Source organism: Amphiprion ocellaris, chromosome 17, assembly GCF_022539595.1.
Source record: "Amphiprion ocellaris isolate individual 3 ecotype Okinawa chromosome 17, ASM2253959v1, whole genome shotgun sequence".
In the NCBI taxonomy this organism is placed as follows: Eukaryota; Metazoa; Chordata; class Actinopteri; family Pomacentridae; genus Amphiprion; species Amphiprion ocellaris.
The window spans coordinates 97,424-114,370 of record NC_072782.1 but is presented as its reverse complement, the minus strand read 5'-3'; the positions used below and the strand labels follow the sequence as shown (position 1 = coordinate 114,370).

Here is a 16,947-nt window from a genome sequence, read left to right as displayed (position 1 = left end):
GGTTTTATGAAACGTGAGAAGAGGAGCAGATGGGCAGGCTTTATTAGTAATAAGAAGAGGAGTTCAGGGACTCTGCTGCTGATAGAAAGACATTTGAAGGCTATTCAGTGCACGCTGAAAAAAGTAAAGACATTCAGTAAGAGCGAGATCTGACGTACAAAAAGAACAAATGTCTTCATTTCTGTATTTTAATACTGTAATTAACTGCAAATATCTCTATCTCTTTGATTTCCAGTCACTCTATTATGTTTAGCATTTATTCTGATTCTTTCTGTGAAAAATGCGTGACTCACCTCTGCATTTGTTTTTCTCTGTGCACACCTAACCTACTTGAAGTGGGCGGAGCGTAGCTGGAAAAAGCTAATGTCATTCACTTCCACTCCCCAATCACAGTGTTGGAATATTTAAATGAAGATCTGATGGCAGCTGAGGGCTGGTTTGTTTCCAGCGCTGTCAGCTGTGAGTTGTGACTAGCTGTAAACTCATGTAACCGTCTCTCTTTCCGTCTCTCTCCGTCTGTCCACAGCCATGGGAGTCCTCATGTCAAAGAAGCAGCAGGTGGAGAAGGTGCAGAAATGCAGCGCTGTCGTCTCTGCCTTCCAGGCCGGCATCAAGGATCGCGCTGTCGCAGTCAAGCAGCCAGAAGGAGATGCAGAAGAAGGTGAGGGGCCTGCCAAGACTTCAGCCAATCAGGAGGAAAAAAAACCTGAGGAGGCGGAGCAAGAGGAGACCGACAACGGCGCAGGTCCGTCCACCTCCCAGCAGGCCTCAGCTCCGGCGAGGGACGAGTGCAAAGTCAACCAGGAGGCCTGGTCGAGGTTACGGGACGGGAAAGGAGTCGAGCCGGAAGACCTCGACAAGAGCCATCAGCTCACACCGCCTGCTTTCGTTCGACCTAAAAGGGAAGCCGACGATGACCAACCTGTAGGGGTGGAGCTGGAAAAGAAAGAGCAGGTATTATTACAGCCAAAGGCACTGAGAATCCATGGCCTAGGTGTCTTTTTTTTTACTCAAATCTATTTTTAAAAAAAACCATTGATGTGACAAAACACACACACTACAAAATCCCCACGTTCTGGGATTAAAGAGATGACTGCAAGATGTCAAAGAATCTCCATGGCAACAGCAGCACATTATCTTCTGTTCCTCCCTCATATCAGGCAGTGTGATAACGCAGTTTAGGCAGGCTGTAAAGGGACTCTTAAGCTTTATCTAAACACCCGAGTTGACGGGGAGAAAGTTTTTCTGCGAGGCCCTTTTATTTCCACACCAGCTGCGATATGTTGTTGATGTGTGAGAGGCTCTTCACGGTGAGGTGGTGTGGGTGGGCGGCTCTGGCTCCAAGAGGTGACCATTTCCATGGGGATGCTGACTAACAGGCTGGAGTTCGCCGGAGCGCTGACACCATCAGGTTTTTCTGTTTGGCAAAGAGTAAACACTGCGTGTCAACTTGTTGTACTGACGGTGCTGTGGTCTTAACAAGAGGTACAAACATAAAAGCATTTACCTTTAAATTCAAAAAGACTGAAACTGAATGGAATTAATACGGGTTCCCGGCTACTTAATACCTGACCTTGTTCGACCATCAGGAGTAAATAAATGAAGGTTTTTTGGGGTTTACCAGATATGTCACTAAATGAACCCTCCTACTGTATGTGAAAAGAGGTGCTCTGGTTCTGTCTCCTCAAAGATATTTCTATAATATGCTGACGACACGCTGTTGTATTTAATCCGCACTTGCTTTCTTAATTGTTTTTCCATCACAAGGTCTTGTTAGATATCAGTTAACATTAATTATAAATGTTAACTGATATCTAACCTGTTGTTGTCAAGTAGGTACTCTGAAGCACTTCTCAAATATTATGTAAGGAATCTGAAGGTATCTATGTCGAAAACTCTATTTTTTGTTCTCTACAGCCCTATTTCTATTACTTTTCATGAGTACAACCAAGCGTAACGCTGCGAGTGCCCTCCAGGAGAGACTCTAAAAATGTGGGCTGCTACAGCCATATTTAAATGATATGGCATCTGCCCTCTCTAACGCAGCCTGCTTCTCACCTCGCCTTCCAGTGATGCCATTTGGGACAGTTACAAACACTTTTGCCTGCCAACATGTTTGGAAAGCATGTTGGCCAGAACGTTATCGTTCTAGATAATGTGACGTCTCACATTATCCAGAACGATGAAAAAGTCTGTTGCTGTGTCCTACACACATTTAGCACCATGCAGTGTAATGAAGTTTGAAGCCAGCGGGGTGGGTTCACATGTTGGTCAAATTGATGTTTGACCATGTGCAGAATTTACAGCCGGTGTAAAAAGCATAGATCACATCTTGACTGGAACTATGATGCTTAGTCATCGTATACATCAGTAGAAGATAAACTCTGACTGAGCACTATGACATCTGGGATTTGTGTGAAATAGATAAACAACAGCAAGGAAACTGACAGTGCCTTTGTGTTGCTAACTGGCCAAGCATTTGCCAGTCATTTCCCCTGGCTGGACAGCAGAGTGGGTCTGCAGGGAAGCTGGACAAAGGCTGACACTGAACACTTTAGACAAGGGCACAGATATGACTCTGATACTAGAGGTAGTGATGTCTTAATTATCGATCTTAGAATATGAGTAATTGACTGCACACGACACAAATCACTATTATATAACACTACTCCCACCATCAAACTGCACTCCCACCACATGGACCGATGCCTCATCTTTCCTCTTGACCTGTTAGAGCTTTGGTGGACAGGCATGCTGTGATTTTTCAAGGTGATTGAAGCATGAGCATGCATGCGAAACAAAAATCATCATGTAAATGCCACAGTCTCAATGATGCTCTCTGGTTTCAGCCACCGAGCGATGAGATGTGCGATGTGTGCGAGGTGTGGACGGCCGATGACTTGTATCCCTGCCGGATCTGCACTCGAGTGTTTCACGACGGCTGCCTGAGGGAGCTGGGCTACCTGCGAGCCGAGGCCTTGCAGGAGATGAGAGATACAGCCCACACTGTTACTGGCTGGAGCTGCTACTATTGTGTAAGTCTGCACAGCTTCACTGCCACCATCACTTACTGGAGCACCAAATGCAAATGTATGGACGGACACCAACAAATATACACCGCGCTTTATTTGTGGCCACATTTATGCCAGATCAGCTCAATTTTTTCTGAAACATTAAGCCACAGGATTCACATTAGGAAATCTCAGAGCTTGGTTTAGTTCTCAAATCACTCAACAAAACATGTTTGCAACTAATCACAAGCTGGTCTTGTTTGTTCATGAACAGAATTAGCTTATATAAACTACGTATTTACATGTTCTTGAAGTCTTATCAGGGTTCTTTTTGAAGCTAGAATCTCTGCTTGTAAGTAAATCTCCTATGATATAACATGGACTGTGGCATTCAAAAATCTCATTATAGCTGTTGATGAATGCAAACAAACACCGTACAGTACAACATCACTGGGCTAGTTGACCTAAAGAAAGGTGTTCAAGCCTTATAAACATGGAGTGTTAGGTGTCTTTCTTACAGCTGAATCCAAACAAACATTACTACATGAATCACTATTAAACCATGGGTTAGGGTTATTAAACCATATTAAACCATTAAACCAACAATATGTAAACACACAAACTGCATCCAACACAGGAAATGTGTTGGATATGTCAGCTTAATTCAGTTGTATTTATATAGGGCCAATTACAGGTCAAATTGTCTCAAGACGCTTTACAGAACCCATATGCCTGAAATTGGAAAGTCTGACCAATTTATCCGGCGGCCATAAATCAGCCAATTACAAATAAAACTACAAATATATTTACTGGCATTAAAGCTCATTTCAAAAGATAAAGAAGCTTGGGATAATGTTGTAATACTCTGAGCAGCACATGCAGCAGAGTACGTATCTCAGCTAAGCAGACAGTGGTGCGGAGTGAAGCGGTGTCTTCTCAGTTAACTACTAACTAGTTTGAGAAATACTGGACAGTTAACAAACAGCAACACCATCATTGTGTCCCTGATGACTGTAAAAATGACTAGTTGGTAAGGTAGCTAGCTGTAGTCTGTCATTAATTCTGTCAGAACGTAGCTATGGAGGTGGATTACTGAAGCCGATACTGTGGTTGTTGCATAGAACATCCTGGAGTTTGTCTCCAGGAGCAAAGAAGCAGATCCTGGGAGAGGAGCAGTCACTGTCTTTTACACTGTTCTCTACAAGCTGATGCATTAGAGCATTAGCGCCCCCTGTTGTTGGTTGGCTGGAATAATGTTGTGCTGACTGGTCCATGTCACTTGGTTTATTTATCATTTCAAGATTCAGGACTGTAGAAAGCACACAGCCAGACTGTAAATGAGAAAAAGTACGTTGGATTAGAATGATTTACTCCACCTTTAAATCACGTCAATGTTTTGACATCTTATTGAAGCCACTTCCTGCTCTGGCAGCTTTAAGTATCAGCAGCTGTGAGTTAGTGACATTATTTAGCTATATAATGTAATGTTAGCTATATAATTATGTGCCACTTATCATTACAGTGAGGTAAAATCAGCTGCTGCTAGAGATAGTTAATGCCCTGGCAGTAATGTAAGTTATAATTAAATTAAAGCTGCAAGCAGCGTTGGACGGGTCCTCGCATCCGTGCTGGTCGGCGAATCCACGCATGTCCACCAGGTGGCGCAGCGACCGAGAGTGCATGTCGGCCTACGGATGCGATGAGGGCCGGACTCTGATCACACGTGTAAAATTTCAGGCAGATTGGAGCATGTTCAGGCTACTTTTGAGCTTTTCCTGTCCATCCACCAGGTGGCGCTGCGACCGAGAGTGTATGTCGGCCTACAGATGTGATCAGGGTCGGACTCTGATCACGCATATAAAATTTCAGGCAGATCGGACCATGTACAGGCTAGTTATAGAGCATTTCCTTCCGTCCACCAGGTGGCGCTGCGACCGAGAATTTATGTCAGCCTATGGATGTGATCAGGACTGGACTCTGATCACACATGTAAAGTTTGAGGCAGATTGGAGCATGTTTAGGGCAGTTACACAGCAGTTGATTTTTCATGGCGAAGTATCAAAATTCACGAGGCCGCCATGGCCACGCCCTCAGACTTAAGGTGAGCATTTTGATAACTTTTGATCACCCATGCCTGGAGTACATCCTGGCCAAATTTCAGCTCTCTCGGTGTTACCCTGTTTGAGTTTATAGCTTTTGAAAATGTACAAAAATGACCCAAAATCGTCAAAAAGTATGACATATAATTCAAAATGGCCGACTTCCTGTTGAGTTTTGGGAATGGGTGTCAATTACATTTTTGTGTGTCTTGACGAGTTACATAAGCCTACCAAGTTTCATAATTCTAGGTCATACGTACTGGCCGTGGTAACTGTTTGAAATTTTCCAGGTGGCGCTATGGAGCCATTTTGCCACACACATGTGCAGTTTTCCTAAAATATCAAATGGGTTACGGGTCCAGATATGTGTGGTAATTTTGGCAAGCATTTGAGCATTTTTAACCTGTCAAAAAGTACTTTGTTTATTACGGCAACGATGCATTGCCACGGCAACAGTGTTGTATGAATCGTCAAAATCTTCACACTGTGGCATCGCCTAGGCGTAACCACTCAGCTGACCAATTTTCGAGATGATATGACAAAGTTTCCGGCAATGGTAGGTGCAAATGTAATGACAATTACTTCCTGTTGCCAATAGGTGGCGCTATCAGTATTTTTAAATTTATGAATGTGGATGTGTTCAGACCCGGACTGGTGTCCACCATATCAAGTTTGGTCCAGATTGGACCATGTACAGCTGAGATATAAATAATTCAATTTTCATGGCGAGAAATCGAAATTCGCCGCACCGCCACAGACACGCCCTTTGATGACGAGCCACCATTTTCTCTGGGGATCATCATCAATGTGTTCTGGCTTATGTCACCAAATTTGAGGTGAATCTGATCAACGTGCTAAGAATAGTACATCAAAGTGTGAAAAATGTCAATTTCCTGTTACCACAAGGTGGCGCTATGACTGTGACTGTATATAACCACATGGATGTTGTCAGGGCTGGACATTGATCACACGTGAAATTTCAGGCAGATTGGAGCATGTACAGCTGAGTCAGACACCACTTCCTTTTTCATGGCGAAGGATCCATTTTTTTGGGAGTCGCCATGGCCACGCCCTTTGAAATGAGATGAACATTTTGATAACTTTTCATCAGGTCGCGTGTTTGCATATATTGGCCAAATTTGAGGTCTCTCGGACTTTTATCCCCGATGAGTTATTAATTTTGAAAAATTTACAGCTAATTCAAGATGGCCGACCACCTGTTCGTGTTAGGGCGTGGTCATGATTGACTTTTTTGGGTTTCCTGATGTGCTGAATATGCATGCAAAATTTTGTAGCTGTACATGAAACATCGTGCAAGTTGGCCTAATGACAAAATTTTTAATTTTCCAGGGGGCGCTATGGAGCCATTTTGCCTCACACATGCGCAACTCCCATAAAATATCAAATTTTTTGCCAGTCCTGATGAGCATGCCAAGTTTGACGCGTTTTGGGGTACGATAAGGCCGCCAAAAAGGCAATTCAAAAGTCCGGAAAAGAATAATAATAATAATAATAATAATAATAATAATAATAATAATAATAATAATAATAATAATAATAATAATAATAATAAATAATTCCTTGCATTCCAATAGGGTCTTCGCACCGTCGGTGCTCGGACCCTAATAATAACAGTAACACATTATAAATCTACAGCTGATACATGTGAAAAGGACAGTTTCTCAAATTCAGATTTATTTTTTTACAAGCATGAGCGTTGTTGGGATTGTTATAATAGATAGATGACTGCTGTACAGTATGTGCATGTTCCAGAGTTCTCCATTATGGATAGCAGTGGATTAAGTATAGGCTTGAACCAGCAGCATTATATATACATTTAACACCAGCATTACATAGCACTATATAAAAGATTGTTTTGTACTGCACATGTGAGGCTCCGTGTTTTTTTTAGTTAAACTATTTCAGTTAGAAATCAAATAAAATGAGGCAACATCTTGGCAGAGTTTTCAGCCATAAAACAAACAACTGCTTCTCATCAGGAATTCAAAGCCAGTGCCAAGACCCATGACTCTCCGGTGATCATCACCCTGTGAGAGGCATAACGCAATCTGCTTTAATTGAAGCACAAACGGCTTAAGAGGGATTTACATGAGGACCCTTCAAACTGGAGTAGGGGCTTCACTGTCTTTTACCAGCCCTGAGAAACAAAACCACTGCCAGAGTTGTGCAATGAGGGATTCTTTTTCCACACAAGAGAGAGAAGATGCTGAGGGAACTCTGTCCTTGCCTGGATCCTTCCTGTGTACGAGGACTGAGGTTGAAAGGAGACAATTCGGCGAGAGGAAGAAGGAAATGCTTTATTTAAATTGTGAATTCTGGTCCCTCATTTTAAATGGGACCAGCTATTTTGTTAGCACATGCCAGTCAGCTGTTACAAATCCTCCGTCCTGTTGCATCTGACATTTAATTTCATGGAGGCACCAGAGGCTGCTGCTTGCAGATGGACTGAGTTCCCCTGAAAGTGGATTTACAGTCTGCCTTCAAAGTAGATGGTTGCAAGTATGGGTCAATCCCAGCCAATCAGATGGAGGAAGGATTCATGCACGCAGATGACCCTTCTTTATAGCACTGGTTTTATTCTGATGCATGCAGCTATAGGCCTCTAAGAATAAAAAGTCAAAGTTTAGCTCCTCCTGTCAGTGGGTGCATTCATATATTACAATAAAAATGCAGTGAAATGTTCCTTTGGTTGACCTAAAGAGAATAAAGTTGATTGATTGATTTTTGGCCTCAAGAACGCAGTGGAACAAGTCAATAATTAAATGTCTTTATGGACACCATAAAAAACCGAAAGAAACTGTCAGGGCCCTCCAGAGCCTGACAGTTTCTTTCAGTTTTTTATCTCAAAATACTCCAAAGATTTTTGATTTCACCTCGACTGTATGAGGACTGGTTTTAGGGATCTTCTAAAAGGAATGATTTGTTCTAAAAACTAATGAGCCGATGCTGTCCCCGCCCCCTTAAGGAAGAAAACTGTTGAGTTAGCCACAAGTAGCTAGCTGGGAGACTAAGTGTTGCAGGTGGGCATCAGCAAAGGAAACGTCTTTATTTCGTAACAGCTGAAACACACTAACAATGGACGTTCCCAATATGAGACCTTTAATTTCTGCATGTTGTGAGGTGCAGCCTCCAGAGATTATATTTCTTTTTCCAGAAAACGCTAGTGATGTTATGTTAGATTGAGATCTCCTGACTGTGGAGGTCAAGCAACACCTTGTGGAAGTTTTTTATCATGTTTCTCTAACCATTCCTGAACAATGTTTGCAGTGCTGAAAAATCTGTCAGAACACATTTTCATCCCTTTCTGTTCCAGTCAGCATTATCACAAGGGCACAGTTTAATCCTTGTCAAAGTCAATCACTTCCTAACACTCGTTTTTTTCCTGGAACTTCAAGAACTGATTGTTTATTTGCTCTCTCATAAATCTCAGTCCTCCAGTGGTGAAACTGTAACACGATAATCAGTGGTACTCAGTGGTTTTAATAGTGTGTATGATCGGTGAAAGCAGTTTTAGTGAACTTGTTGCTGTTTTTCTTGATCTATTTTTACATTCAGAAGACATGGGGGTAAAATATGCCTGTATTAGGAACTGCCCGATGAATGTAAATTCAGCTGTCACTCTCCTTTTAGTTCTATGCCACCAGAAATGTTATATTAATAAGAGTGATTTTGCAAAACAATGAGAAAAAAGTGACTGAAAGTGACAGAGCTGGTTTGGTGATTATTCTCATGCTCAATGACCCAATCTAGCGATTCCATCACCATGAATGACTCCTTTCACTTCAGTCATCTGACTCATTGCTCACATAAAAACACTATTTCTTGCAGCTTTGAAACCACTGAGACTATCTATTTTTAAAAACGGTTTCTCTGGTGCCAAGTTTAGTTGTGGGTTATTTAAAGCTATTTGTGCTCAACACTTTACTGTCATTTTCCCCAAACAGGACTGTCTCAAGTAAGTATTTATGCAAGCTGACAAGCATAAGATTAGAATGTGCAGTTATTTTTATACTTTATTCCCCAGCGGTCGTTTGTGTCCTAGAGAACATATTTTCCAGATGCTGTCAGTAGGTGTTGCATAAACACTTAATGTTTCGCTGAATATATAGTTGAAGGGAAAAAAACAGACAACACTATCACCAAAGCAAGTTGATGGCAGTTTGGTTGTTGTGCAGACAGTTGGCGTTACTTGGAATAACGCTTGATGAAGATATTAGGTTAGAGATGAAGTGACGTCTGGTGGAGGGAAAACAAAGGAAGCAGTTTCCTGATGACAACATGATAATTTGTTTTGTTCTTGTTGTTGATTCTTAATTCATTTAAGAATGTCAGGCAGATGCAGATAAATTACAAATTCTCACGAGAAAGTGTTAGTTTAATTATGAGCTTGAGAAGACCCTGGGATAAGCAGTAAATGTAATTATGAAAATGTATTTTAAAAAAAATACGTTTCTCTTGACTTGGCCTAAATGTACATTATCAGGTATATAGAAGTGGATAAATTAAAACCTGGTTAGAGAAATGCTGACATATTTGAGATGGCAGAAATAATCTTAAATTAACCCCTGAGCTGCTCAGAAGACAAACATGACATTCAATTTCACCCAGGCTCTTGGAGATGAACTGGAAGTGAAGGCAATGAAATTAATGAGTGGTTTGAATGGGCTCTGCTGCATTTCAGACTTTATGTCTGATGTTCTGCACCCAATAGATGGAATTCACCAATGTCAAACGATAAATGTAACTCTGTGAGACACCATAGATTTGAAGATATTGTGATCTGCAGCACTACAGCTCCGTTTAGAATATATTCAATTGGTTGCTAGTTGTTCCTTCTTGAAATTCATCCACATTAGGCTATTGTGATGTGCAAAGAGTATCCACCAGAGTACAGAAGAAGGAAGCATAGAGGGTTTTTAGTGTGATGCCAGTGGCCCACACTCAGCTCAGACACTTTATGATAATAGTTCTCTGTCGAAATGATATCACAGTTGAAAGAAGGACGCAGCATCCCAGACAGTTACAGCCAGGACACGACTTTAGTGTTTCATTTTTTAAGATATCGTTGACTTTCCGATGGCTGCCTGGTCCAGACCCGCATGTGTGGGTTGAACAAATGAATGAATAGATGGCTGAATGAAGGAAGGAGGAAAGAAGCAAGTTCCCTCATATGTTCTTGTGTATAAATAAGTAATTTAAGCAGAACCACCCACTCACAGCACCCAGATATTTGAAGGAAGGTCTGGTTAATGCTCAAAACGATGCTAATTAATCAATGAGTAATTATAAACACAGTCTTTCATTTATTTCATTTTTTATTCATTTATTTGATATAGGCAGTGGAGAGAGACAGGAAAATTAGTTGCAAATAGTTTCAGAGCCAAAAATGAAAATGGGCACTCAGTGGTTACGCTGTTCTAAGCACTCGGTTCTAAGCACTCGGTTATCAGGTCAGTGCATCAACACGTCCTCTGGCTGCAGATAATGGGCGGCTGTGTTGACTGTGATCTAAACAACAAATGCAGGAAGGCATCATACAACTTGTTGCTATGTATGTTCAGTTCCAGCTGCTGATATAACGAGGCCACGTGTCCCTCTGTGGGACAGGAAGTACTGTATCTCTCCATCTGCTCCATGCATTTCACCATTTATTTCATGTTTTGCTAATGCTGGCTATTGATGATTATAACACTCCTCTTTGTGCAGACTCTGCAAAGAATGATGTGCGTGAGTCAGATTCAGAACATACACCTTCTTAGTGCTCTATCTCGTATTTTAACATTTCTAATGACTATTTGTTGACATTTCTGTTCTCTATCCATTTCGATTTGCTGAGCTTTAGGGTGTTTTTATTTGCTGGTTTCTGAAGTGGGCAGTTGTGTGTTTTAATCTTCATTTTGTAATGCAGCTGTTTTTTTAAAGTCCTGACATCGTAAGGATGATTAAGGACCATGTAAACAAACTGGAATTGACTTACTTCAACAAGGGAATGATTAAAATTTCATTACGCTACTTATCTGATAAATAATGTACACACAAAATCTTAATATTAAAGTCAGTGTCCCTGATTTTCCTTGCCTGTCGATTTGCTGATATTTACACCATGCTGGGGAGAAATCTGAATATTACGCGCATTCTGCATTTTGTGTATTTCTAGTAAGATTTAATTAAACCAGATTAAAGGAGGATGACTTTATACTAGTTGTTGACACATGGATTAAATTATTAAGAAGCAAAAGGATTGTTTATTATGTGAAATATCTGCTGTTAAATGTCGAGAAACCTTCCTTTTTCCTTTTTCTTGCTTTCTTCACCGATAATACCATTATAAAGAGAGGGGAGTGAAAACTGCACATCCTGCAAATCGCCTGGGAAACACAACAGTACCTGAAATTGGTTTTAACATCTAATAACTTGTGTGCTTTTGGCTAATTGCAGGAAGCCCATATGGGACAATTTTGAGCATATTCACTTATTAACCAGCAAGTGTTGTACTACTCAACTATAAAAGAAGCAGTGTGAGCATCGCTTTATTAATAAGTGTAATCCTTATCTCACCCTTTCCTGCAGGACAATCTGAATCTACTCCTGACAGAGGAAGAGATGTATAGCCTCATGGAGACCTTCAAGCAGTGCAAGATCATCCCAGGTGAGCAGCTAAAGGTTAGAAAATAGATACGATTCATGTGTTTTCACGATGACTCTGTCCATGGGCACATTTTAGCAGTTTGGAATTTGGTCATATATTTTTGAGGACAGCAAAGTTAATCGATAGGTTTCTTGATTTACTGCTCTGGTTCAGAATCCAGAGCTCAGTCTCATGGAGACCTTCAAGCGTCATCATGATATTAGCACTGAAAATACAAATACTTCAGTTTATCACCAAACATCTAATGATATCTCCATGTTCTTTAGCTGGTGCTAGCATGCTAATATGCTGAACTAAGGTAATAATCATGATAAACATTATTATTTTTAGATCAAAGCGCTGTTGTACATCCTCACAGAACTGCTAACACAGCTGCAGTAATCTTACTGTTGTAGTTACATGGGCCAAATTAAAATTACTTCCATGAAATAAAATTAAAGCTGGGGTAGGGAGTATTTCTTTTCCATCACTAGGAAAAAATTCCACATTAACCGTACAGCATCATGTATTCAAGCACTGTGAGAGGAAACTAGACTTTGGTGTCCAAAATCTAGCTGGAAATGGGAGATTTTTTGTCAGTCACACGGCTTTAATTCTTGAGAGGAGCGTTTGAATCCAACATTTATTTTCCCATAGCGCATGTTTGCATAGTGGGTGGGTCTTAGAACTAATTTTACTTCTGAATCATAACCTGAACTTCTGAAAAATGATAGAAGAAAAAACAATCAAGACATTCTAAGTGAAACTTATTCCAAACCATCATAATCGTAGAACTGCCTCTGTTGCCTGCCCACTGGTTGTACAAGCCAGAAATAGCAATGATGTTAAAAATTGATCTGAAATATATGGTAAGACAAAGCCTCGAGCATCTGCTTTATTTCCCTGTCGCCGCCGTGTTTAGAAATGTGATCACCTCACAGAGGTGTCTACTGCCTGCATTGTTCCCTGGTGTTCTTACAGTATTTTCCTGCAGTCTGCTTTCCATCGTATAGTTTTACCCTGCAGCTTGGTCGATTGGCAGTCAGTGTGGGGAGGTGAACTTGTCTTTGTTGAAAATGAGTCACTGTAAGTTATTTATGTCTGAAAGACTGCTAGGTGACTAATTAGGTCTGATTTGATGAATTAGAGTCATGCCTGGTGTCAGATGAGCTGCTGCAGTACCGCCACTTCGTATCCAAGCAACAGTTTGATAAGGACCTGACTGATGAGCAGGAGGAGGAGGTCCTGGCCCAGTTTGCTGCGCTGGATCCAGAGAAGAAGGGTCACATTGAATGGTCGGACTTTCTCTACTTTGAGTCTCTGGCTGTGTTGAAGAAGTTTCGCACGGAGGTAGAGTGTTGTGCTGAGAAAAACAGTTATTGAAAGCAGCTTTTAAACTTTACAGCATCCCATAGCACCTTAATATCCTCTGTGTCTTCAAACAAAACCGTGAACTGTGTTGGGCTTCACTACTGTAAGCATACATTGCACTACACTAACCCTAGACCTGTACACTACATTGGGATGTAATGCCAAAATGTTATGTGTCTTATCTTAGGACTATGTCACACTTTAATTACTGTCCCTGTGTCCACACACCCTTGGAAGTTTTCTCATTTTATTTCTTTTCAACATTGAGTCGTGGTCAGTTTCATTTGTAAAATAGAGTTCATCTGAGTTCAATGAATGCGTCTCAAGTGATTGTGATATAAAGATTCAGTCACTGATGAAACAGTACTCCTGCCTTTAAGTGCGCCATGAAGACAAAACAACACTCCAAGCAGCTCTGTGAAAAGGTTAATGAAAAGCATAAGTCAGGGGATGGAGACAAGAAAATGTCCAAGTCACTGAATATCCCTTGGAGTACAGTTAAATCTATTATTTAGAAATGGAAGGAATATGTCACATGTAAATATGTCTAAAACAGGCCATCTTCAAAAACTGAATGACTAGTGAGGGAGGCCACCAAGACACCTAAGACTCCTCTGAAGGGTGAGATGGAAGAGACTCTGGGTCTTAAACAGTAAAAATGTGTTTAAAAAACTCATAATGAATCTAGACTTTGCATATGAAAGCCTCTGAAGTCAACTAGAAGATGATTAATGTATCTGGTAACACCAAACAAAATTGAGCAATTTGGTCATCAGACTAGTTGCTATCTTTGAGGCCATCATCCTCACTGTGAAGCATGGTGGTGGTAGCATCATGATGGAGGGATGTTTTTCTGGAGCATCCCTCCATCATGATGGAAGCCTTGGAGACTTAGATGGTGAAATGAATCCAGCAAAGTATGGGAAATGCTTAAGGACAACCTGGTGCTAATGTTTGTAAGAGATCTGTGACTTAGGAGAAGATTTGTTTTTTTGTTAGTTTTTTTTTTTTTTTTTTGCAAGACAGTGGCCACAAGCATACACAGAACTCTGCAGTGAAATGGCTTCAGGACATCAAGGTGAATGTTCTGGAGTCAGAGCCAACCCCTTAATCCCACTGAGAATTTGTGGCAGGACTTGAAAAGGATTGTTTGCTCATGGTCCCCATGCAACCTGACAGCTTTTGCAGAAAAGAATGTTGTTAAATTGCAGTGTCCAGATGTGTGAGGCTGACTGAGTCCTATTCAGCAGCAATGTAATGCTGTAAATAGTACCTTTGGCTGTAATTGCAGCCAATGGTACATCTACTAAACACTGACTTGAAGGGGGTGAATACCTATGCAATCATCCATCCATCCATCATCTATACACGGCTTAATCCTTATTAGGGTCAATTAAAAATATAAAATAACTGATTGCATAGGGGGGCTGCACAGTGGAGTAGTGGTTAGCACTTTCGCCTTGCAGCGAGAAGATCCCTGGTTCGCGTCCCGGCTTTCCTGGGATCTTTCTGCATGGAGTGCCTGCCTTCACCTGAGTCAGCTGGGATAGACTCCAGCCCCCCCCCCCCCCCCCCCCCCCCCCCCCCCCCCCCCCCCCGCGACCCTAGTGAGGATTAAGTGGTGTATAGATAATGGATAATGGCTTAAGCTTGCACCCTCCAGCTTGATATATTCATTTTTGCTGTCTCTTGATCAACACAGAACAGCTTAAAAATCCTTCTTTGTTTATGGCTTGGGGGATTAAAATTGCACTTTGTGAGTCTGGGCTAAAGCAGTGCTTGCAGATTATGCCAGACAGTGCTAATGTGATTGAGGATGATTGAGGCCAGAGAAAGCAGTCCTAAAAATACATTTGCCAGGCTGAAAAATTACAGCAATCAAAATCATAAAATGTGAGTGGAATTAATGAGTGATTTAAAAGAGCACATCCAGGTCACCTAATCAGATACTTGTTGGATTTAACTCTCCCAGAACTCTCTGGTGCGTCTGTTGACCGCCAAGGAAAGAGACAGCGTGAGGTCAGCGTTCCTGGGTCTGGCTCTGGGTGAAGACGGCTTGATCTCAAGAGCCGAGTGCCGCCAGGCCCAGCAGTCCTGGTTCAACAAGCTCAATAAAGACTCACAGTCCTGCAATGTGAGGTGAGTAAAAAGTCTGGATCTCATCTGTATGCAAACTACAACAGGCAACAAGGGTTTGGCTGCTCAGGGAACAAAGACAGTTAGAAAGAAGTAAGATAAGAAATAAGATAACGAGATGTTCTTTCCTCATTACACGAGCTTCTTCCCTTGGTCGACATAAATCACCATGACAGTGTTCATTTCCATTGCTTTGCAGATGACACACTGTTTTACAAGTCTAATATACCAAATGATAAAATCAGACTCATGTTAAAATGTTCTGCTTAGGACTTTGTTGCTGCATTAACTAACGTGTCCTTCACGGGTCTGATTTTAAATCAGTGTCAGTTTAAAATGTTGCAATAGTAATCTCCCTTCCTGAACTTTGAATCAGTTGCTCACAAGAAATCCCCAACTATTTTCTCCATCCCACTACACTTTTCATCAACACTTTTGTGTTGGCTGGAGATTTAATCATAAGACATGTCTGTCTTATAATTAAATCCTTTTTTAAAAAAACACATCTTCAACTAGACTTTCTTGACTTTTTATTAATTAAATTTTTATATGCATTTCCATTAATTTCTGCTTACTTCTAAGACAAAGTACTGATTTCAGCAGCTCTAAAATGAACAATGCATGTAATTACTTCAGTTGTTGGCATTCTTCCAAAGCATAATGTGTGGTTTTCATTTTATTTTTTAAAATGACAATGTGATAACAGTGTGAAAGGCATAGCTCATGGTTACCTAGAATTAACCCCTGAATCTGCAGCTCACCTCAGCTTTCTCCTTGTTTTACTCTCCAGCTTTACTCTACAGCTCTTACCCAGCTTTGGTTCTCTCTTCTTACAGTGCTGTAAGAAGAGAGAACAGCCACAGCAAAAATATTGGATATTTTGGCAATATCCAATATGCCAGTATTTTACAACTCATTGCTGATAGAGACACATGCAAATATTTTTTCTGCCTATTTGCAGACAACATCAAGTCTTTCTTGTAGCAGAAATAACAAATTATTAAGCGTACTCTTATTGTGGTGCAGATATGAAATAGATAGTACACACTGACTCAACCAATAAAAGAAATAAAACACACAAATGCATTTAAACAAAGGCACCGGGTTAAAGAATGGGAAATTAGTTTCCAATGAAACTGTACAACGTAACCTTTCAGCGAATGGCAGTGTTCATTTTGGTCTGATCCACAATATTTCATATTTAAGTCTTTATTGGCAGATACCAATGATGAGGCCCACATCTAACTCTCTAACCCTAACCCTCTAATTATGGCCATAGAAAACAGCCTTTTTTCAGCAAAAATGTACAAAAGCCACCATGCACAACCCATTTAATTACAGACAGACTAGCTTTGCAGAGCGTTCATATTGAACTTTGATTCACCAGACAGAATGAGCTAAAAGGAGGGAATGTTTTACTACCCCCAACTGGTAAAATGAAATATAATCAGTAAAATCAGCTAGTGCAGCTTTAAAGTTTCATTGTACCAAGAGACTTAATGCTTCAGTATGTAACCATTTCTGTTTTTAACTTTCAGGACATGTATCACAATCTTAACTGCTTAAATAAGACATCTACAGAGGATCTGCTGTAGCTGATCTCATATACATCTACATAAATGTGTAGTTAGAATAAAATAACTCCTACAAGGCAGTTAGAGTTGTTGTTAACAAATAGTTC

General features: G+C 40.8%; 1 protein-coding gene across 4 annotated transcripts in view; it reads left to right on the top strand.

Annotated features, from left to right (window-relative positions):
• The window catches only part of phf24 (PHD finger protein 24), a 51,335-nt gene that overhangs the window by 15,034 nt on the left and 19,354 nt on the right, over positions 1–16,947 (top strand). For all 4 annotated transcript variants that reach the window (XM_023294441.3, XM_055019311.1, XM_055019310.1 and 1 more), the window contains exons 2-6: positions 527–954; positions 2,850–3,035; positions 11,702–11,780; positions 12,907–13,109; positions 15,103–15,269. In XM_023294441.3, the coding sequence (XP_023150209.1) occupies positions 529–954; positions 2,850–3,035; positions 11,702–11,780; positions 12,907–13,109; positions 15,103–15,269 (1,061 nt within the window). In that variant the 5' untranslated portion in view covers positions 527–528. The remainder of the gene's footprint in view (positions 1–526; positions 955–2,849; positions 3,036–11,701; positions 11,781–12,906; positions 13,110–15,102; positions 15,270–16,947) is intronic.